At 42.9% G+C, this 23,887-nt stretch overlaps 1 protein-coding gene across 2 annotated transcripts in view; it reads left to right on the top strand.

The window, feature by feature from the left end:
- The window catches only part of COL26A1 (collagen type XXVI alpha 1 chain), a 476,576-nt gene that overhangs the window by 125,650 nt on the left and 327,039 nt on the right, over nt 1-23,887 (top strand). Inside the window, exons 2-3 of one of the 2 annotated variants that reach the window (XM_075594341.1) lie at nt 7,699-7,821; nt 19,678-19,775. In XM_075594341.1, coding sequence (XP_075450456.1) covers nt 7,699-7,821; nt 19,678-19,775 — 221 coding nt within the window. Of the gene's footprint in view, nt 1-7,698; nt 7,822-19,671; nt 19,776-23,887 lie in introns of both variants that reach the window. The other variant, XM_075594340.1, reaches the window with a different exon arrangement.

Below are 23,887 nucleotides of genomic sequence, written 5' to 3'. Positions count from 1 at the left end.
GGTCAAGGCTCTTCTGCCATGTGTGGGAGACTCTGAGGACAAGAGGAAAAAGATGGTGATGCATCTTCAGGATAGGCAGACCAAGGTCACAGAGCGGGATAAAGTCTGGGCTGAACTGGCAGAGAGAGCCAACAGACTGCAGGATGCTCAGGAAATGTTCCAAAAAGTAACACGCCAAAAGCTGAGCTTCAACGCTAAAATCAAATAACTGAAAGACAAAAAAGTAGCGAAGTACCAGTCTGCAGGCCCAAAAGGCCTAGTACTTCCCCAGAAGGAAAAACTGGAAGGCAATGTAAAAGAAGAGATGGATGTCAGGTGTCTTTGAGAAAGGACAATGTTATGTTGGGGAGGCGGATATGTGATACCATCACTGTCCTCTGGGTACTGGGATAGGGCAACTATGGGACTTTCCAACACACAGAGAGTTAATCTCCCTAGAGAAGCCAGTAGCAGCTGCTGGCTAATTGAGCAGGTTGAACTCCTGATTGCTCATGGAGTTTTAAAAGTCAGGAAGTGACTATACACAATGAGAGACTGCTTTCCCTCAGAGAAGGGAGGAAAGAGTGACTGCTGTTCCCAGAGAAGGGGGACATAGAAGAGTTCTCCCCAGCAAGGAAAGCTTGCATAGTCCCCTAGGCCCACTGGCCGCGGAGCCTGCTGGGACTGACTGGGTTGTTAATCCCAGGAAGAAGGAAGGATGCGAGACCATGCCAAAGCGGGGATGTTCTGTCTTTAACATTGGACTTACAAAGGAGAGATTCTTTGAGCTTTTGTGGGGCTGAGCTCCCCTGGGAAGGAAAGACGGGATGCAGCGCTGAAGCGGGACATCTGCTCCAAACTCTGGAATAACAGATAAGAGAACCACTATATTGTTGTGTGCAGAGACTGTATATGGTTAGCTATAATAGTACCTGTTTTGGGGTGGTAACCAGCTTAGCGGTCCAGCTAGGTAGTAAGGGTTGAAGCTCAATGTGTAGTTAGTCTCCTAAGAGAAATAGGAGTTTATTTTATGATTTTGTTTGGACTTAAAGGGACGGTGGGCCTGAGTGTATTATTTATCCATGTAAATAAACCCCATAAAGAGAAATACTAAATTTCCTGCTTTAATCTGGGACATAAGATCCGACGCTGTGACTGAGACATCACAATATATATACTGTATAAACTTTTCAATTGATAGAGAGAAGTTTGGAGGCTTTTGGTGCTTTCATGGCGGGAAAACATAATTGTATATTTTAATCTATGGGAATTATTTATCTTAAATTGTGTTGGTTTAGTGTGGGTTTGCGTTTATATTTATATACTTGAGTTGTATATTAACTTAATATCTGCTTTTCATTTATGAACTACTCAGATCATTAGCCAGCATTTCCCCTGTGAATTCACAATATTAGTTTTTATAATCAGCTTTCTATAGGACAGAGACATATGAAAAACAGTTTTGACCTTACTTCTTAGTTCTGAGCAGTAGGAATGACTCATTTGGATTCAAATGAAACTTCAAGTGTTTAGACCATTATAAATAATGCTAATTCTTCAACACTGCTCCTTACACAATGAAATAAAGAAAAGTCCATACATACTGTAAGTATTTGTGGCTGGGAATTAAAAGATTTTGAATGTGAGCCCAGTGATCCTCACAGAATCACACAGCATCTCCCCAGTCTGGTTTGGAAACAAATGAAAAGATTATCTATGCTACTAGTCTCCCCTTCTTAGCAATACATGCACAGTATATCCACAATGTGGGGTAGCCAGAAATCAGTATTTGAAGAGGTGTTAGAAAAGGGTTGGGGAATTTTGGCATACAGAACTTGTAGGAAATGTGGTATGTGATTATCACAAGCTTCACATACATATAGCACATTCTATATATGCAGTTTGTCAATAATTGTACTTCTAGTCTGAAAATAAAAAACAGACCATAGAAGTAAGGATACTTATTACTTTATGTACTTATTGTGTTTCCTGGAACCAGGGTCACGAATGATGTGTGAATGATTCCAGTAAGCTCAACTCATGTCCTCCCTCTTCCAAAGCATGACAAGTCCTTAATGTCTTTCTTAATTTTATTGCTGGATTAGAAAACACAGGAACTTGTGGGTGTAGTGTAGGCAGAGAGTGCTTCTCTATGTGGGGTGCTTCTATGGGGTTAGACTATGGTAAGAGAGAAAGGCCTTACCAGGGGTGGATGCAGACAGGTCTGTACTCACTGTAATCTAGGGTGGAAAAGAAAGTGAGGGGCAGGGTTCACACTAAAGGTTGAGTGGGACTGCACTAACTGTCAGCAAAAGACAGGGGAGAACATGGGAAAGTCCATTAACTGGGAGGACTGGAGAAGCTGCAGTAGCAGTTCACTGATTATGTGCTCAGAGGCAAAAAATGCAACGTTGTTGCATGTTACACAGGCACAGTGTGTGTATGTGGAGCCAATGCCTGCAGCTGAACTTAAGGAGCTGACAAGCAGAAGGGGGGTCGGGCAGGAATGTGATTCTTGTTCCATGACACTCCCCGTCTGGTATCTGGAGATACCACTATATAATTGGAATATGTGGAACATATGTGCAATGCATGACAAAGATAACATCACATTCTCAAACAATGCAAGAGTCCATGTCCACATAGCGATGTGACACCGGCCGGTATCACTGGTATCAAGGTCCCTTGGCCAAGGTTCTTTGGCAAAGGATGCAGGGTGGATGCACAGCTCCAGGTTTGCTGGTTGCACCACAATGTCTTTGTATAAAAGTCTCTGGCACTGTTTCCTTTTAGTCTTGTGAGAGAACAGTCCTTTTGTCTCTGTAGTTTCACCCACAGAGTGTATCCCCTTGTAGGTATACCAGCCGTGGTAGCCTGTCGCTCTATCACCTGGCGTTTGGCAGAAGGAGAGGGCTTTTGGCTCCTTGTGGGAGCGGATTACTGTCCCTGGAAAACTGGTTGTCGAATGTAATCCAATAAAGGGGGCGTCGTTCAGGGAGACTCCCTGAAGCTGAGCGCTGGGGTTGAACATTACCCGGATTTGATCGGGTTCCTGAGGGTGGTAGGCCCCAGGTGATTGGAGGTACCGACATTCTTTGCCTTCCTCCATTAGAGGTGCTGGCTTTGCGTGGCCGGTAAAGAATATCTTCTGGATGAAGACCACAAAGTTGTTTTTGGTCTCTGGTTCCCTTTGTGGGCCGCAGAGGTGCGAGGTGAACCTAGAGATGGCATGTTCTCCATTGTTTGGGAAGCGCCTCCTTGGTGAACGGAATGGTAGCGGAGTCACCCGACTGCTTAGTCCGTCTTTAGAGAGCTCCTTGACAGTTAACCTCGGGAATCCTCTATCTTCCCTCGAGGGTGTTTGTTTGTCATCGTTCCTTGTTGTCTGGAACGCTGTGCACCGTAGTTCATCGGTACATTTCTCTTGCACGAGAACATCTCCGCGTAGTTTGGTGAAACGCTTTTGTGTTTCTTTGTTGACTGCCATCGGGAGGTTGTTTTCTCCCTGGACATAACGAAGAACAGTCTCTTTTGTCCTTGTAAACCCTTTTGGGAAATGTCTCTGCAACTGTCCCCTCTTGTGTGTTTGAACGAACAGTCTTTTTGACACTGTGGCTTCGCCTGTGGGGCGCAATCTTTTGCGGCTATGCCAGCCGTGGCAATTGGTTGCTCTGTTGCTTGATACTCTGTGGAGAGGAACAACTGTACGTCTTAATTGTGCCCTTGCTCGCGGGAGTATTGTCTGATTGTTTGTTGTTTTTAGGACGATCCTTTTGTCGGTCACCTTTGGGAGGTTACTCTCTTCCTTCGGTGGAGTCGACTCATCATCCTTGGCTGTCTGGACTGCTGAGCATCCTAAGCCATTGTCGCATCCCATCGGCGTGGGGATGTCTTTGTTGGTCTCAGGGGTATGACCTTGTCTTTTCTCTTCACTTGGCCCTTCGGTCACTTGGAAATGGCCAAGACATGGTTCGGAGAAGGATGTGTGTCCACATTCTGTCACCTCCGTCCTGCGGGCATCGACGTAGTCTTGCCCGTGCTCTTTGTTAGTGCACGAGTTGCCCACTATCACCCATCCTAGGTCGAGTCTTTGGGCGTATGGCGCGTTGTGGGGTCCGTTGTGCTGTTTACGGACTTTATGTACTCTCATGATGTCCCTACCGAGCAGCAGCAGGATCTTGGCGTCTTGTTCCACCGGCCGGATGTGGTTGGCTATTCCTTTGAGGTGGGGGTAATGGAGTGCCACGTCTGGTGTGGGTATCTCGTCCCTGTTTGTGGCCATGTGGTTGCACTCGATGAGTGTGGGAAGGGGCATGTTCACTTTGCCGTCTATTGAGCATATGGTGTAGCCATTCACTCTTCTCCCTGTGGTCTCCATTTGCCCTGCGCACGTTCTGAGAGTGTAAGGAGAAGCACCATCTTGTATGTTAAACATGTCGAAGAACTCTGACCTGACCAGTGATCGGTTGCTCTGGAAAAGAAAGTGAGGGGCAGGGTTCACACTAAAGGTTGAGTGGGACTGCACTAACTGTCAGCAAAAGACAGGGGAGAACATGGGAAAGTCCATTAACTGGGAGGACTGGAGAAGCTGCAGTAGCAGTTCACTGATTATGTGCTCAGAGGCAAAAAATGCAACGTTGTTGCATGTTACACAGGCACAGTGTGTGTATGTGGAGCCAATGCCTGCAGCTGAACTTAAGGAGCTGACAAGCAGAAGGGGGGTCGGGCAGGAATGTGATTCTTTTTCCATGACATTGTGTACTTAATGAAAATTGCATTATTTGCCATCCATTATGAAATCCTTTATACTACTATGTGTGATTTGATAACTCTACAGGGTTTCCTGGTGCAGCTGAGCATGGTATTGTGAAAGAGAAGCATATGGGGGCACCCGTGTGCCTTTGCGGGTTGTTTCATTAGCCCCATATTGATGCAATGAGCATCAGAGGAGCAGGGCAGGAAGGTTGGCAGCTGAAAGAAGGCTGGAGGCGGCCCAACTCCACAATAAGATGAATGTTGGACACTGAACTTTGCTGTTCATGGTTTTCTTGAAAGATATACCAAACATAGAGCGACTTGTATTAGTAAGAAGCAATATGCTGCAAATCACAGAGCAATAATTTTAATTGGAGCCAATTTGTGCCAGCACCATATGGTTGAGGTTTGTTAATCATCCTACATTTTACACAGGTATCATTAATGATTTTTTTCTGACCGAGCAAAATGATAAATGGACCTGTATGTGGCTTCTATCCATGTTTTCATGGAGAATGGCTGAGAAATGTAACTTCTATAACACTTATGACATAATGGGCCATATTTACTAAGCAGTTCTGTTCCATAATAGAACTTTCAGCATCGGAAGACACCTTGGAGTATGCACCGACATAGCACCGCTTAGTAAACATGGTCCAATATATTCCCAACATTAACTTTTAGCCATGTACTATTGAAAATGCTATGTGTTTCTTACGACTTGTTTTTAAGACAAATGCAGGACTCCGTGCTTAGCATTTGTTTTTGAAAAATGTGAAATGTTTTTTGGATATACGGTATGGGCTGGTATTACCCTTGGCAATGATGTGGCTAAACCAAAGTGCATGTCATTAGTTAAACACTTATTATGGGCCAATGCGAAGAAGAAATACTACTCCAGTTCCCCTTACGGCTCTATTCTTGTGAATGGGTTATAGAAGGTCCTATTTACTATGCAGTATTACTTTACTCCATACGACACTTGAATAGTGAATGGGCTCTAAAGGGACATATTGAATAAGTTGTGCTGGAAGGTGTCTTATGGAGTAGCACTGCTTAATAACTATGGGTCATTGTCTAGTATTTCCTTACCAACAAGACATGAATGAAGTGTCTGGGCTGCAAAACTAATGTAAAGCAAGTGTGAAATCATTAAATTAATATAAATAAAAAGTCAATTTGTGTTTAGTGGGATTCTTTTTTCCCCATATAAATCCGGTGCTTTTTGCAGTGATCTTGCCTTATTTTTGCAACATGGAGACATTAGTAAATAGATCCCCTAGTAAATATTAAAGCGGCAGTTCCAACCCAAATGCATTCAGCTCTAAATTCATATTAAGATTTAGATTTGTTTTCCAAGCATACACACCTTATTTATCTTATCTTCTTAAAGGAAAAATCCCACCCATTTTGTATACAGATTTATTTTACAGAACCTTAACCAGAAAGTCCTTTGGAGCTGGGTCGCATGGACAACGCAAGGATACATGGGTTATCTGAATAGTTTGTTTATTCAGCCACCATAACGTGGAACACAAAAAGAACTTCATTCAGCATATGTGAAAAGTAACAAAAACAGCTTAGAACAGTCCAGTTAAATAGTCCAGGACAGGGGTATTCCCTTTTCCCATAAAGGGGAGATTCAAGTCCAAGAAAAACTCATAGAACAAGGGTATGTGTCCCAATGTAACAAACCTTGCTGTGAAGGCTTGTCTCCCTCAAGCGTTTCAGAATGTGTCTGTTTGCTTTAGACAGGAAACAGAAACAAGAGGGAACTATGGGTTTCTAAAGCCCCTTAATGTGACAGCTGGGACCTGGTTAATTAACTCAGCCTTTTCTCAAGCTGGGATTAACTAGGTCACTGCTGGACTCCAGGCCTATAAATTGGTCTCCCAGGCACCGTATAGGATAGTGAATTCACACTGTAATAAGCTGCTTATCTTTAACTGTTGGATACTCTGGTTCCCGAGAAATGTACTGGTTTAGTTGCCGGTGTCCTTCCTGGACATTTAAAGATGGCTGCTACTGTCATCCAATAGGAAGCTGCAATGCCATCCTACTGATGACATTGTGGCGTCGTATTGGCCCATGAGATTTGGCAGACATTTTTTGATTTCTGTAAAGGGAGAGAAAACACCTGCAACTAAACCAATAAGTATTTTGGGAACTGTTGGGGAGGGGAGGGTCCATAGCTAGAAATAGTGTGGTACAGCTCTTGAAGGCCCCCAGTTTCGGATTTAAAGTGCTACTTTAAAAACTGTAACTTTGACGCCTACTTTTGGGTCAAGGAAAAAAGTACTGGTAAAGATCTTACATCCTTATTATTGTTTTAGATTGGTTGTTGCCTAATGCACATTTGAAACACATACTGGGAACATATGAAAGATCCTATCAGGTAAATGTGGAATGGTATTGGGAAGATTTTGTATTTTTAGGGATACAGTAAAAAAAAATCATAATTATTGGGAAGAGAGAAATGTTAGCAGCCCGACATGAGTAACAAAATGAATTATACACTACTGTACTGTATATAGACATCTATATCTAGATGAAGGTCCTCCTGGGGACCGAAACGCCGGGTTTGGGTATGATTCATGTAGTAATAAAGTAACTATTTTTTGTTCTACTTTTTGATCTGGTGCTGGTAATCATTTCATGAATGTGATGAATCATTTGCTGTATCTATCTATATACCATCCACAGACTGGTCCTTAGGGCACTGCTTTGTATCTGTTGTGAGGTGTGTATGTATATTATAATATATATATATATATATATATATATATATATATATATATATATATATATATATATATATATATATATATATATATATATATATATATATATATATATATTGTGTGTACATTATATTTTATTGGATTGTTGAAAACACTTACTCTTGTTTTATAGTTCAGATTTCAGAACATGTACTTTAATACATTTCTGTTCTTTCTTTACCAGAAACTGGTGTCAATTCACAGTAACAAGAACAGTTTCCTGCCAAGTACAAAATGGATCTGAGACAGTGGTCCAGAGGGTTTATCAGAGCTGCCGATGGCCAGGACCTTGTGCAAATCTTGTGAGGTAAACATTTGATAGTTTTACATGATTTCGTCCACACAATTTGATAACTGTATTTTCATATATGTACAGTATGTATATAATGAACGTCTTGTATTCTCTCGCTTGCTCCATTTTCTCAACACCTATTCTCTCCTAGACCTTCTACAATCTGGCTCCCGCACTGCTCACTCGACTGAAACAGCCCTCACTAAAATAACTAATGACCTCCATGCTGACAAAGACAGAGGTCATTACACTCTGCTCATATTACTCAACCTCTCTGCAGCATTTGACACCGTGGACCACCTTCTTCTCCTTCATATTCTCCATACTCTTGGTATTCGTAACAAAGCTCTATCCTGGATCTCTTCTTACCTCTCCCATCGTACTTTCAGTGTCTCTTCTGCTAACATCTCTTCTATCAATCTCTCTGTGGGGGTACCCCAGGGCTCTGTCCTGGGACCTCTTCTCTTTTCTCTGTACACACTTTCTCTAGGTGACCTAATCACATCCCTTGGGTTTAAATATCACCTCTATGCTGATAACACACAAATCTACTTTTCAACCCCCGACCTTACACCTGCTGTACAAACGAAACTTTCTTAATGTCTCTCTGTGATATCATCCTGGATGGCCCTCCGCCGCCTTAAACTTGACATGGCAAAAACAAAGCTCATCATACTTCCTCCCAAACCTAGCCCTACTACCTCCATCCACATTACTTTTGGACGTACGATCATTCACCCAGTAGCCCAAGAACGCTGCCGAGGGGTCACACTCAACTCCTCTCTCACATTCAAAATGTTTCTAAAACCTGTTGCTTTTTCCTCCGCAATATTACAAAGATACACCCTTTCCTCTGTTGCTCGACTGCTAAAACTCTGACTCAGGCTCTTATTCTCTCCCGTCTTGATAACTGTAACCGCCTGCTGTCCGGCCTTCCTGCCTCTCACCTGTCTCCCCTACAATCTATCCTAAACGCTGCTACCAGAATCACTCTACTCTTTCCTAAATCTGTCTCAGCACCTCACCTGCTGAAAACTCTCTCCTGGCTTCCGATCAAATCCCGCATCTCGCACTCAATACACCTCCTCACTTTTAAAGCTGTAAACTCTTCTGCTCCTCCTTACATCTCAGCCCTAATTTCTCGCTATGCACCATCCAGACTCTTGCGTTCTTCTCAAGGCTGTCTTCACTCTACCCCCTTGTATCTAAAGCCGCCATAATCCATTCTCACTGACTGCCCCGCACCTCTGTAATGCCCTTCCCCTCAATACCCGACTAGCACCCTCTCTATCCACCTTTAAGACCCACCTTAAGAAACACTTGCTTAAAGAAGCATATGAGTAGCACCGTGGTTAATACTATACGCATGATACATCAAGCTTGGTCACCTGCAGATGCACTTACCAGAACACCCTCTTACTGTCTCTGTATGTTCTTCCTACCTACCTATTAGATTATTAGCTACCCGGAGCAGGGACTCCGCTTCCTAAATTTTAGTTTTATGTCTGAAGTACTTATTCCCATGACCTGTTATTTATATTATTTGTTATTTATTATTGTCGCGTATTACTACTGTTAAGTGCTATGTATATTAATGGCGCTATATAAATAAAGACATACAATACGAAGTAATTACGTCTTAAAAATTGTCCTACTCGGTGCTGTCCTTCCTTTATTCAGTACACAGTACAAAAATTGAAAATAGAAGAAAAACAGTGTATAGTATCATACAGTATAATTATTCAATGACATTTCCGTGGATAGATTTCCCAATGAATTAACAAGGGGATACACAGTGGATGATGGATGTGAGTCAGACAATCACTGTTAATGACACCATATATTGTGACATAAACCGTTGGTATAAGATTTAGCTGATAGCCCTTAGTATATGGGGATTTGATTTCCACCTTAACCCTTCATGCGGTGCAATGTAATACACAATTGGGATGTAATAATTGAACTCATAGAGCCCTTTTGAGGTTTCTGAGAAAGAAAAAGTTCCTTTTTTGAAGATGGGGTGTACTCCAATGTTGAAGGAGTCACCTCATTAAAGTGGGATACATAGAAAAATGCCAATAGTGCAATACGTTTTTTAAATTTTAATAAAATATACAACACAAACTTGTGAAATAAAACTCATGGATTCCTCCGTTCTTTAAGCGCCTTAATTGAACAAAGGGGTGATATTCAGCTCTTATCTCTGTCTGCTGGGTCGACCGGTGTCCATCTGCTGCTGTATAGCAGCCTGTCTGCAGCTCCTTGTGTGGCTGGTACTTCCAGGTTCCTGCCCCAGCAGTTGATCTGTGCCTTCTGTGCTGTAGTGCAGGCACCGCTACGGATCTCCCGGCCGTTGTTAGTTCCCTCTCTGCAGTGGCTTACCGCGTAGAGTGACTGTTTTTATGAAGCGCTGAAGGCGAGGAGGTGATTTGAGCACTACAGCTACTTGGAGGAAGTCCACAGACCGAACTGGAGTGGCAGAGTACAACTGCATCAGAGAGGGAACTAACAACGGCTGGGAGATCCGCAGCGGTGTCTGCACTATAGCACAGAAGGCACAATATATTGAGTCATCTGTGCTGAAGCTGGGATATCTGTAAAACCTGACCAGTTGGGGTGTCTTCAGGACTGGAGTTGAGCAACCTTGCTCTAAGGCAGGCCTGCACAACACGCGGCCCCCGGCACTCACTGTGCGGCCTGAGGCGGCGGCAGCGGCTTTCCCCCCCTCCTCCTCCCGAGTCCGCTCTCCCTCCCCCGAGTCCGCTCTCCCTCCCCCGAGCCCCCTCACCCGAACTCCCTCTGCCTCCCCCCGCGAGCCTAGCCCCCTCTCCCTCCCCCCGCGAGTTGAGCCCCCTCTCCCTCCCCCTGCGAGCCGAGCCCCCTCTCCCCTTCCTCCCCCCAAGCCCGCTCTCAAGACTGCACGCTCTTGCAGTGCAGCACTTCCGGTGCCCGCTGCTTGCGATCGCGCGCAGTGCCGCCGTGATCTGATGTGAGGGGAGGTGTAGGGGAGGTGGGGAGGTGAGGAGGTGCAGAGGGTGATGTGAGGTGCAGGGGGATATGTGCAGGGGGGATATGTGCAGGGGGGATATGTGCAGGAGGGGATATGTGCAGGGGGGGTGAGGTGAGGTACAGGGGGTTGATGTGCAAGGGGTGATGTGCAGGGGGGTGATGTGCAGGGGGGGTGATGTGAAGAGGTGGTGATGTGAAGGGGGGGGGTGATGTGAAGGGGGGGTGATGTGAAGGGGGGGGTGATGTGAAGGGGGGGTGATGTGATGGGGGGGGTGATGTGAAGAGGGGGGTGTTGTGAAGGGGGGGTGATGTGAAGGGGGAGGTGATGTGAAGGGGGAGGTGATGTGCAGGGGAGGTGATGTGCAGGGGAGGTGATGTGCAGGAGGAGTGATGTGAGGTGCAGGGGATGATGTGAGGTGCAGGGGAGTGAGGTGCAGGGGGTGAGGTGCAGCGGAGTTTATGTGCAGGGGGGGTTGTGAAGGGGGGGTGATGTTAAGGGGGGGTGATGTGAAGGGGGGGTGATGTGAAGGGGGGGTGTGATGTGCAGGGGAGGTGATGTGAAGTGCATGGGGTGATGTGAGGTGCAGGGGGTGAGGTGCAGGGGGGTGATTGGAGGTACAGGGGGGGTGATTGGAGGTGCAGGAGGGGTGATTGGAGGTGCAGGGGGGTGATTGGAGGTGCAGGGGGGTGATTGGAGGTGCAGAGGGGGGTGATTGGAGGTGCGGGGGGGGTCATTGGAGGTGCAGAGGAGGGTCATTGGAGGTGTAGGGGGGGGAATTGGAGGTGTAGGGGGGTGATTGGAGGTGCAGGGGGGGTGATTGGAGGTGCAAGGGGGGAGAATGATGTGAGGTGCAGGGGGGGAGAGTGATGTGAGGTGCAGGGGGGAGAGTGATGTGAGGTGCAGGGGGTTGATGTGCAAGGGGTGATGTGCAGGGGGGTGATGTGCAGGGGGGGTGATGTGAAGAGGTGGTGATGTGAAGGGGGGGGTGATGTGAAGGGGGGGTGATGTGAAGGGGGGGTGATGTGATGGGGGGGTGATGTGAAGAGGGGGGTGTTGTGAAGGGGGGTGATGTGAAGGGGGAGGTGATGTGAAGGGGGAGGTGATGTGCAGGGGAGGTGATGTGCAGGGGAGGTGATGTGCAGGAGGAGTGATGTGAGGTGCAGGGGATGATGTGAGGTGCAGGGGAGTGAGGTGCAGGGGGTGAGGTGCAGCGGAGTTTATGTGCAGGGGGGGTTGTGAAGGGGGGGTGATGTTAAGGGGGGGTGATGTGAAGGGGGGGTGATGTGAAGGGGGGGTGTGATGTGCAGGGGAGGTGATGTGAAGTGCATGGGGTGATGTGAGGTGCAGGGGGTGAGGTGCAGGGGGGTGATTGGAGGTACAGGGGGGGTGATTGGAGGTGCAGGAGGGGTGATTGGAGGTGCAGGGGGTGATTGGAGGTGCAGGGGGGTGATTGGAGGTGCAGAGGGGGGTCATTGGAGGTGCGGGGGGGGTCATTGGAGGTGCAGAGGAGGGTCATTGGAGGTGTAGGGGGGGAATTGGAGGTGTAGGGGGGTGATTGGAGGTGCAGGGGGGGTGATTGGAGGTGCAAGGGGGGAGAATGATGTGAGGTGCAGGGGGGGAGAGTGATGTGAGGTGCAGGGGGGAGAGTGATGTGAGGTGCAGGGGGGGAGAATTATGTGAGGTGCAGGGGGGAGAATGATGTGAGGTGCACGGGGGGAGAAGGATGTGAGGTGCAGTGGGGGTGGGATGTGTGTGGTGTGCAGGGGGGTATTGTGTGTTTGATGTGGAGGGGTAGTATTATGTGTGTGGGTGAGGGGGAGAGATGGGGGAATGAGAGATACATGGGGAGTATCGCAAAGGTTGATAGTGAGGGGTTCTGGGGGAGATATGAGGATGATGATGAGGGGTGCTGGGGGAGATATATGAGGATGATGATGATGAGAGGTGCTGGACGAGAGATGATGATGATGATGATGATGATGATGATGATGATGATGATGATGATGATGATGATGATGATGATGATGATGATGATGATGATTTTACCCATGCGGTCCAATTTTTTTTTCCTTGGAGCAGTTCGGCCCTTCTCGCTTTACGAGATGTGCAGGCCTGCTCTAAGGGCTCATCCTCCATAAAGGTTAATAGATTTGTTTTTTTTAGTTCTGATAGTGTACACTGCTATATACTTAATATAATTATACAGCCACTATAGAGCAAGCAATCTACAGTATGTTTAAGTTTACAGAAGTATAAGGAGGAATTTTTCAGATACCAGTTTTATAAAATAATAGTCTTTAACTAGGACCTACTATTTCCATTTTGTTTGTATGGGGACATTCTGTACCAAACATACAGATGTGGCTATTTTAACTGTTCCCTTTTATGGGGTATGCCTAGGCATACTGCAGTATTCTGGGGCAACATTAGCATTGAATACAATGGAAACTGGGATATGTTGAGGCATGCCTTGATATCTTGAGGTATCTGGGGGAGCACTGGGGCTTGCTACATTTGTACATATTATGCATTCATGTTCCTTTTTGTCTTCCACAAGACTGCTTAGCAGAGCTGGTTTTAGGCAGGAACAGGGGCGAAAGAATATATACAGGGCTAGAGGGACTCATAACCATATACTGTATACATGTACTGTATTATATATATACTCATGTGTGAGGCAAGGACTCAGATTCATGGGCCTATTCTTCCAATTGGACTTGATTGTCAGCATAATCACCTTCAAGACTCCTTTCTTTGGCCCTAGATATTCAGCTGCATGCCCCAGGCCCGAGAGATTTATTTTGGTGGTTAAGCATTATTGTGTTCATATAAAAGATGTCATAAACTCAGACCTGCCTCCCAAACTCCTTGAAATGTGTCTTACTCACAGGAATGCAGCCCTTACTTAGTCTCAACTTCACCATGTCACAGAATGCAATGTACAATAGTGTCACTAAATGAAATCACAATTCTTTCATTGAAAAGGCAATTTTCTTATGCAAACTCTGTTCATCTCACTCATTTGGATCAGAAGATATTCCTAAAATATTTTAACCCATTCAGTGCTAAAAAGGCTAGTAATCGCTATGAACATAAATTTACCCAAACCCCTGGAGAAGCTGATCACCCTCAACTTCAATTTCAACTGGCAGCAGAAGCAAATCAAATACCTATGCGTTAATGTAACCAAGGTGTCCAAATTGCTGTATCAAGCAAACTACCCCAAATTGATGCATACCCTGAGAGGGGACATTAGGGGATGGGCCACTTACAAAATTTCTTGAATAGGGAAGATCCACTGCGTCAAGATGAATCTGCTCCCGTGCCTTCTCTACCTTTACCAAACCCTCCCGGTGCCTTTAAGGTTGAAGGAAACCCTCTCGCTCCAATCTGAGATAGATACATTTATCTGGGGAGGGAAGAAGGCGAAAGTGGGAAAACAGATAATGCGCAGGCAGACAGGGGCAGGTGGGCTAGCGGTACCTTGCTTGTTGTCCTATTACAAGGCGGCCCAATTATGCCAAATTGTGCAATGGCACACTAATCCGGACTCGAAAAGATGGGTCGCTTTGGAAGGGGATCTATGCTCCCCTGTAGAGCTGGAACATTTAATTTGGCTCCCCAAAAAGGTGTGGTTAGGCGCCAAAATGCCGCTATCCTAAATTGACCAACTCGCTCTCGGTGTGGGAGGCCACCAGGCTCAAATGCAAATTGACCCATAAATTATCAGGAATTACCCCACTGTGGGGAAACCCATTATTTGCTCCAGGTCTGTCATGGGCGGAATTTTCTATCTGGAAACACAAACACATTAATAGACTAGTGGATCTGGAGGGCAGAAGAGGCATACAAACTTTTGATCTACTTAAATCTAGCAAAAATATCCCCAATGCCGAGTTCTTTAGATACCTCCAGATCAGAGCATTTTATCAGACATATCAGCCCCAAACCCAATTAACGAACTTTGAAAAGCCCTGTCGATCAGGGATATCCACAAAGGGACTTACAGCGCTGATGTACAAGGAGGTGACCGGTTCTGGCTCAACCATGATGGAAAAGTCAGGGTATATGACTAAATGGGATACTGACCTAGGGGAGGAATTGGATTTAGAGGAGTGGACAAAAATTGTCTTGGCAGCTTCCAAAAGCTCCTATGCACGACCTTAAGGGAGAACGCATATAAAGTTATGATGCGGTGGATCCACACCCCCATAAAATTGGCCAAATTTCTGCCAAGTTACTCCCCATTGTGTCCAAGACAATGCGGACAGCAAGCAGACCTGTTGCACATGCTGTGGTCTTGCCCCAAAATCGCCCCGGTCTGAGACTCAGTTAAAGATTGGCTAAACAGAATCCTAGACACGCACATCACGTTAGATCCATGGTTGTTTCTCCTCAACAGGCCGCATCCGGGCCTCTCCAAAAAGAAGAATAAGTTAGTGGCGCACTTTGCGAAGGCGGTACGCTGGGAGCTCGCAGCACGCTGGAAACAGAATGAGATTCCCCTAATTGCTAAAATTCGGAATAGAATTTGGACAGTTTGCCAGATGGAGAAATTGACAAGTTTGGTCAATGACACTGGTGCAAATTACCTAAAAGTCTGGTCGCCATGGTTGGCCCAGACAGATATACTGGGGGTGGAAAGGTCCACGATATGGCAATAATAAGAGCAAGTGCGTTGTCCCTTGATGAAGTTGCGCTGGGACGAATTGACTGGACAGGTTAGGGAGCCGCAGACACAGTTAGACAAAACCATACGGACGAGACACCTGGAGGGAATCCGACCGCCTCAGAAGCAGTGACTCAGTGGACACGGAGCATCCAACGGAACCACGGCAAGAGGACACCCCCTTTCACCACCCCCCCACCACACATTTTTCTCCCCTGGTTTGGTGGTTTGTGTTTTTGTCTGTTTGTCTGTCTGTCTACCCTGTTTGTCTTGTATTCACCCGTTGAGAGCGTTTATGCATGGATAACTACTACCAGGTTGTAACTGTCCTTTAATGCAAGTGTATGCTATGTATGTACACGATGCAAGTAATTAATAAAATTCAAGTTGGAAAAAAAAAGGCTAGTAATGCATTACTGATGTCTACAGAACTGAAAGCGTTAAAATCCTTACAGATGCATTATCAAAGAAGGAATCAATTTAACCTTGTTTGCAAAAGTCATCCAAATTCAATACATTCTTAATTGTTGCCATCCTGTATGAAAAGTTGCTGACACTCACATCTGTCAAGCCACTGCTGACTCGATATTCTGCCAGGAGACCATCAATTTGATAACAGAATTTCTTCTGATAAACAGATGTGGCTTTTCCTATCAGTCTCATGTTTTCATCTGTTTCCCGTCAATAGCCTTATACTGTAGTTATGTTCTTTTCATTGCACAATAATCTGATCAGTGCCATATGCATGAATGTGAGACACTAATTATGCCCACAACACATGAATACAAATCAAGTGTAGAAATTAGCATTGCAGCTCCTGAATGCTAATTATTATTAGATGTTAATAGGTTGTCTAAATTAGCGATGAAGAAAAATAGTTTTGGCCTCAAAAACACGTGTGTAATTCATAAAAAGTGCGGAAACTATTATTTTAACTTTTCTTGGTGACTACGGTTCTGATAAGTCAGTCTGCGTACATTGTAAGCTTAATGGAACATGATGACAGACCTGCAATAGGCATTAAAGAGTTGGTATTTTAAAGAAAAATGTACAATACGTTTGTAATGGAATGTACCACAACAAAAGAGAAAACATGCTCCCAAATGCCAGTTTCGTTAGTAGTCTTTGTGTCAATCAATACATGGTTTACTGAGGCTTAACAATTTGCAAAGAAGTCGTTTTATTGATTAAGATAATTTCAACATTTCCCAACACCTAGTACATCAACAACTAGCAGCAGTATTGTAATAAGGTTGAATCTACTTGAATATTATTATTCATTGTCAGTTGATAAGGATGGGCAGTTTGGTTATGCTGTAATCGAAACTTACCCAAACAGGGGATGTGTCAAAATTAATTAAACGAAAACCTGAGAACACTCACTTTGGGGCCTATGCAGAGAGCAGCGAATTTTAAAATTGGCGAATTTATTAAAAAGTAGCTTTTTTGGAGAGTTTTATTCTCCATATGCAGAAAAGTGCGAATTCTGCTATGTTTAACATGGATGCGTGTGGCGAGTTTAAATTGGCGAGATGCGCGCTTCAGAAACGTGTAAAAACAAATTCGCGCCTTTTTTTTCCCTTTGCAATGGCCGCGAGCGGCAGCTTCTTGCCAGTTTTTTCTGGCGAGGCAAAAAGGAGACAATCGCGCCATTTTATTGGCGCGAACAGCCGCTAGATGCCGTTCGCGCCTCTCTGCATACGGATATTTTTAAAACTGGCGAGATTGAGGTTCTCGCCAGCCGCGAGGCGAGTTTTACAAATAGAAAAGAAAAATTGGCGCGTTTTTCGGAACTCGCCATTTTCTGCTGCTTTCTGCGCGATTTTCTCCAAAAAATGGCGAATTTCGAAATAGCGCTGCTCTCTGCATAGGCCCCTTTGTGTGTTATTTCATACCGCGTGACTGGATCTACGTAAGCAAACCGTGACAAAATTGAAAACAGTACAGCAGGCCTGCACAACTCCAGTCCTCGAGGGCCGCAAACAGGCCAGGTTTTTAGGATATCCCTACTTCAGCACAGCTGGCTCAATTAGTGGCTCAGTATGACTGAGCCACTAATTGAGTCAGCTGTGCTGATTTAGGGATATCCTGAAAACCTGGGCTGTTTGCGGCCCTCGAGGACTGGAGTTATGCAGGCCTGCAGTAGAGGGTCAGAAAGAGAAAGAGACACAGCAGTTATTCAGTCAATCATTGCCAGTTGGTTCAACCCCATTATATTACACCAGTGCCAGGCAAATTACAACATTCTTGGGTATATTGGTTGGCATACAGACATCACAATATGACCCGACTAATTTTAACTACTTAACTACCCTTATGGAGCTAGGAAGCACCAGAATTGAGGTAAAGTAAGGTGATCAGGATTGTGCTGCTGAAGCACGATACTAGTGTATTTTGTTTTGTATACCCTGACTCGGACAACAGAAGCGTGGCTGTTTCAAGCATCTACAAGAAAAAGTCAACAGAGGCAGGAACCTCGATAACCTTGGAACCGTGATACTGTACCACATGTCATTCTCTGTCAGACCAAAAGTGCTAGAAAGAGAGAGTGGGCGCAATTTAAAATTACCTTTCACCATCTTGAAGGATAGACAGCAGAGAGTTGTCATAAATTGAACCTTTTTCAGGTTTGGCTAAAGTTGTAAGTGGAGTACCTCAAGGTTCCGTACTGGCCAAAGTCTCTATCTTTGCTGATAACGCTAAATTGTGTAAGGTAGTACAATCAGAGCAGGATGTAGTTTCCTAACAGGAGGACTTATAAAAACTGGAAACTTGGGCAGATAAATGGTAGATAAGGTTTAATACAGATAAATGTAAGGTTATGAATTTGGGAAGCAAGAATACGTAGGCTATTTACAAATTAAATGGGACAACATTAGGTTAATTCTTGATGGAGAAGAATTCAGGAGTGATTGTAGACAGTGGGCTTTAGGTATATATGTACTACAGTTTTGGGCACTACTCCATTAAGACGACAATATGATACTAGAAAAACTGCAAAGAAAAGAGCCACCAAATTAATAAAGGGGATAACTTTTATGAGTAGAGGCTAGCTAAATTAAATTTGTATACATTAGAAAATAGGTGTCAAAGAGGGGATATGATAACTATATACAAATATATTCGGGGACAGTACAAGGAGCTTTCAAAAGAACTATTCATCCCAAGGGCAGTACAAAGGACACAGAGTCATGCGTTAAGGTTGGAGGAAAGGAGAGTTCACCAGCAACAAAAAGAAAGGGTTTATTTTACAGTATGGACAGTTAAAATGTGGAATTCATTACCCATGGAGACTGTGATGGCAGATGCAATATACTGTATATCTTTTTTTTTTTTTTTAAAGTTGGACATCTTTTTAGAAAGGAAAGGTATACAGAGATATACCAAATAAGTAAACATGAGAAGGATGTTGATCCAGGCAGAAATCTGATTGCTGTAATTTGGAGTCAGGAAGGAATTTAATTTTCCCCTTATCAGACAGCATTGGATGATGTTTCACTATGGTTTTTTGTTTGCCTTCCTCTGGATTAAAATACTGTAAATACAAATATAGGACAAGTATATGTCGTCTAAATGTAGCATAGGTTAGTAAGTATAGATATGGGATAAAGTATCTGCTAGATGTAGCATATGTTAGTAAGTATATATATAGGATAAAGTATCTGCTGTTTAAATTTAGCATAGGTTGAACTTGATGGACGTACGTCTTTTTGTTCAATCTCATCTACTTTGTAACTATGTAACTACAATGAAATGTCTGAGAATAAAATTGTATACTGAATGTTTACCACTAGAATTAATGAGTTCAGCTAGTACAGAACAGAAGGGAAGCTGAGCACACCAAAAGAAATGCAATAATTTATAAAAAAAAGTTCATTTTATTGACTGATTACAGTCACAAACCACAGTCTGGTTTGTGACTGTAATCAGTCAATAAAATGAACTTTTTTTTAAAATAAATTATTGCATTTCTGTTGGTCTGCTCAGTTTCCCTTCTGTTCTACATGCAGTTACCCTGACTAGGTTTTTTCTGCTTGTAGCACCCACCACTAATCCTGTTTGTTGCTCTTGTCCCCATAGAGTTGGGGCATCCCAAGTTGCATTTATCTTGGCTCTTGTGTGTTTAGCTTTTATTCAGCTAGTACAGGACATGGCTTGGCGTTGGCTAAATCAGTTCCTTTGTTAGTTACAGGACTCTTCTGCGACCAATGTATAAAGTGAGCTACAGAACAGTGACCACTCTGGAGTGGAGATGCTGCCCTGGTTTCACTGGCAGTAACTGCGAGGAAGGTAAGTCACCTGAAAACCACTTGTTTTTGGCTTACACAAATTCAACCAATAAAAGTTGTTAAGTTAATGTAGTTTCTTATTCAAAAGTACATGCATTCTTAGAACAACTTAATGTTATCATCACTTATTCTTTCAAATAAAGTGTCTACAATTTCACTGCAAAATAGTCGGGTTTGAGGCTTCTCTCGCTTTCTGTCTCCGTATGCTGTTGCATTTTCTCATTCTACATGTCCATTAATTCCACCTTGAAACCAGGGCAGGGGTGGACTGTATTTATTTATGATGGTGATGAGTCAAATAATTAAAAAATGTTGCCATCCATCTTTATTGTAACGAACAATCTTTGCACAACAACGAATGCATTTTTTTTAATGTGGTGCTTGTAGCGTGTCATCACAACACAGGTTTCAGTAGATCAGCAATGGTTTGTGTTAATAAGTTCTTAAATTAATATGTTGTTTTTTAACGAGTTGATAATGTAACAATGACAGGATGTTGGAATAAACAAAGGATAGGATTGGAAAGTGAGATACTGAATGATGAAATACAATTAAATGAAGAAAGAAGTGCAAAACAATGCACAATATAAAAATATGATGTCTCATCGGCAATGATTACTGTCTAATACAGGTGCTATGGTCCTTTAAATCAAAGCGGAGGAAAACAGTGAGAAGTTAGTAGAGAGTTGAAAGGAATTGTATATTTTTTTTTTTTTTTACAAGTATTGTGTTCAAAAGACAAATAATGAGTTATTACCCTTTCCAGGGATCTTTATGGTATTTTCAAGGTGATATTTGCTTGGGGGATTAGTTTGTTTCATTATATAGTAACAAATGTGTGATTCCATGCCCAAAAAATGTAATATTATGACACGCCAAGAAAAAAAGTACTGTGTGTCACGGTTTGTATATCATGGTGAACATTACGTGTTAGCATAGTTTTGATATTTTGCAAAAGATTAAATCATAGACCATATATCAGACATTGTTGAAGGAGATTAAGGAGCATAATTCTTAAGATTTATCATTGTGTGCTTGTTATAGAACAGGCACAGATTAAAATTGTTGCAGATTCAACTCCTACCACATACACAAATTTTGATCTCAAAGATAAATGAGGTATTCTGCTGAAAAAGAGCAAAAATAAATATTATAGGTACAGTAATTAGGATACAGTAAATATCTATTTAATGTCATCAGCAAATGTGGACTAGAATTTTAAAACCCCCTGGGGATATTTATATTTGTCATATTGTATGTACTGAAAGCTATTCACAGGCAACAAACATTTAGGGGCTGACGTGGCTTCAAAAAAGTTACATTGACCGAAATGATAAAATGATAAAAATTTGGGCAAAGTCTTTTGGATGCGTTTTCCAGATAGGATTCTGTATTATTTCTACGATGAAAATCTAAAAGGAGATAGACCTTTTTTTTTTTTAAAATGACATACATTATTCATTTGAAATAAAGAGGAACGGTGAGTTTGTAAATATAAAAGTACTGTACTCTGGGTCTGCAAATAAAAAAGTAGTGGCACTCTGTACACCTTAGTGCCACACTTTAACGGCTGGTTATATGATATGCAAACCTGCTGGGGGAAAAAAAATCTAGTTTTATGTGTCTTTTATTTATTCCAAAATGTGCATTATGATGTGGATTATTTAGGGGGGAGAAAAGCATGTCCCCATTGGACTGACTGTTGTAGTTTTTGAAAAATTGTAAGCGTAGAATACTTGCTTCCCAGTATAAAACTGCATCAGGTTTAAAACTGAATGTATTGCTGCCAGTCTTTAAATATTTAATTTGCTAGGTTTAAAATGGATATTATGCAGTGAATCAGCAGTAAAAGTTTTTGTCCTGTTATTTAACAATTTCTTAAATAGCAGGATTTAAAGTTAATATGATGGGTAATAGTATTTTATTAAGCATTTGGCTTTGTAAGTAATGGTAATATTCCAGTTCTACATGTGGCTTATGAGAGTTGGACGAGCAAGATATTTCCCATTGGGCATGTTAAAATGTCTTAATTTGTAGAAAACTATTTCACTTGCGTTGAAATTGGGCTTTCCTGCTGCCAAATAAACCATACAACAGGCAGAACTGAAACCCGGCTTAATGGTAATAGTTACAATGTATGTTGGCTGGAGCAGGGTGACAAGTACAAAGGAACATGCAGGAAACAAGGTCAGGGACATAGCTGGGCTTGGGACCAACAATGAGTGGAATGAATGAGCTGAAAGAGAACAGAATCTGTTATGCTTTTTTTTTTTAATGAATGCTTAAATGGTGGTTTGCATGGACAATGCACAGCACTAACATTTGATTATGCAGTCTGACAATGGAACAGGCTTAATTCGACCAAGTGTTTTGAAATGGGGTTAAATGTAATTTTTATTTTCATTGAATGTAGGGTAAAAGAGCAGGCGGGAAAGTGAGGCCAAAAAGCTAATCGGTAACTTAATCAAGTTTAGATTGCACAACCAACAAGCGTTTTAGTGCTGGAAAAGAATAATGGCTCAGTGGTGGTTTGTAGTATTAGGCTTTGTTCATAGTGAAAGCGAGCGAGAGCGCTACAGTGCTACTTACCTCGTGCGAGCTTTCCTCTCCGGCGATGTGTGGACTGTAGGTTTTTGGAAAGCGAGCGAGGGAGTGGGCGTGGTCACGATGTGGGGGGGGGGGCGTGTCATGGAAGTGTCATGCATGAGAACACGTCTTTAGCAAATAATAAAATGCATAATGCCATGCAATTTACAGAAGTATTCTGCAAATATATATATATATATATATATATATATATATATATATATATATATATATATATATATATATATATACCTACTCTTAGTCTCAAACCAGCATAGCCAGCACAACCAACCTCACACTGATGATACCCATCAAGATTGAAACATGTCTGTGAGTGGGTTTACTGGCTTTGCATCTCACCCCAGCCTATGCTTAAAAGCTGTGTTTAAAGCAGCATGCATTGGCTGAAGGGTTGCTCGTGTAATATGAGCTTGAGACAAAAGGTGGCACTGTGTGCTCATTTGCATGTCATTTCCCAGAATCCCTTGCTGCAGTGGAAGTGCTTTGTGCTGGGCGATAATGGTGAAAGACAGGGTTGCAGACCTGTCTAAGACATGCAAATGAGCATACAGTAATATTTCCATTTGCTATATACTATACTGTGGATGGTTTTTGTCACTTTTTTTGACCCACCATAACCTTAATAAGTGTGGTACACACACACACACACACACACACACACACACACACACACACACACACACACACACACACACACACACACACACACACACACACACACACACACACACACACACACACACACACACACACCTTTTAAAAATGTTTTTATAAAATGTGATGCATTGAAATAAGCATTGTACACTACAAAAAAAAACTGAAGGATTCCTTTGCATAGGCATTCCTCCTTTTTGTATATCTTTTGATACTGATTTCATAATAGTTGAGAGCACTTGCCTCGAAAAGTTGCCCCCCTTTTCCCCCTGTTTTATTCCCCTCCCCCACCTTTCCTCTTGTCTCCCCTTACCCTGTCTCCCTTTTTCTAGTACATTTTTTCTACCTTATATGTCTATATACTTTGTGACATAGTATTTTATATTTCTGTAATATTATTTAGCCCACTTCGGTATCTTGGATATACGTATGTTTGCTCCATGAAACGTTCAATATATAAGTAAAGACTATATATTTTTAAATAACCTTTTTGATAATTTATTACAATCGTATTCTCGTTGTGTGCTGGGAACACCCCATGTTCTACATTGTAATTTTGGAGGGAATAAGGGTTCCTCCTTGTTCTCGTGCACCACTTCTGTATTTACCTGTTTATATGCTTCATTTTAGGTGCTGCTAAAAACCATATATATATATATATATATATATATATATATATATATATATATATATATATATATATATATATAATACTCTTAGGAATTTGACCAATCCATGATGTTTACCAGTTTCCTCGAAGGTGAGGAAATATCAGACAATTCTAAGGTTAAATCCCTGTGATAGTTGACATGGCCGTTGGCAGCTCCCACAATTACTTTAAATACCCTCCTA

The sequence above is a fragment of the Ascaphus truei genome, chromosome 3 (assembly GCF_040206685.1).
Source record: "Ascaphus truei isolate aAscTru1 chromosome 3, aAscTru1.hap1, whole genome shotgun sequence".
Classification (NCBI taxonomy): Eukaryota; Metazoa; Chordata; class Amphibia; order Anura; family Ascaphidae; genus Ascaphus; species Ascaphus truei.
This window is presented reverse-complemented; position numbering and strand designations above follow the sequence as displayed.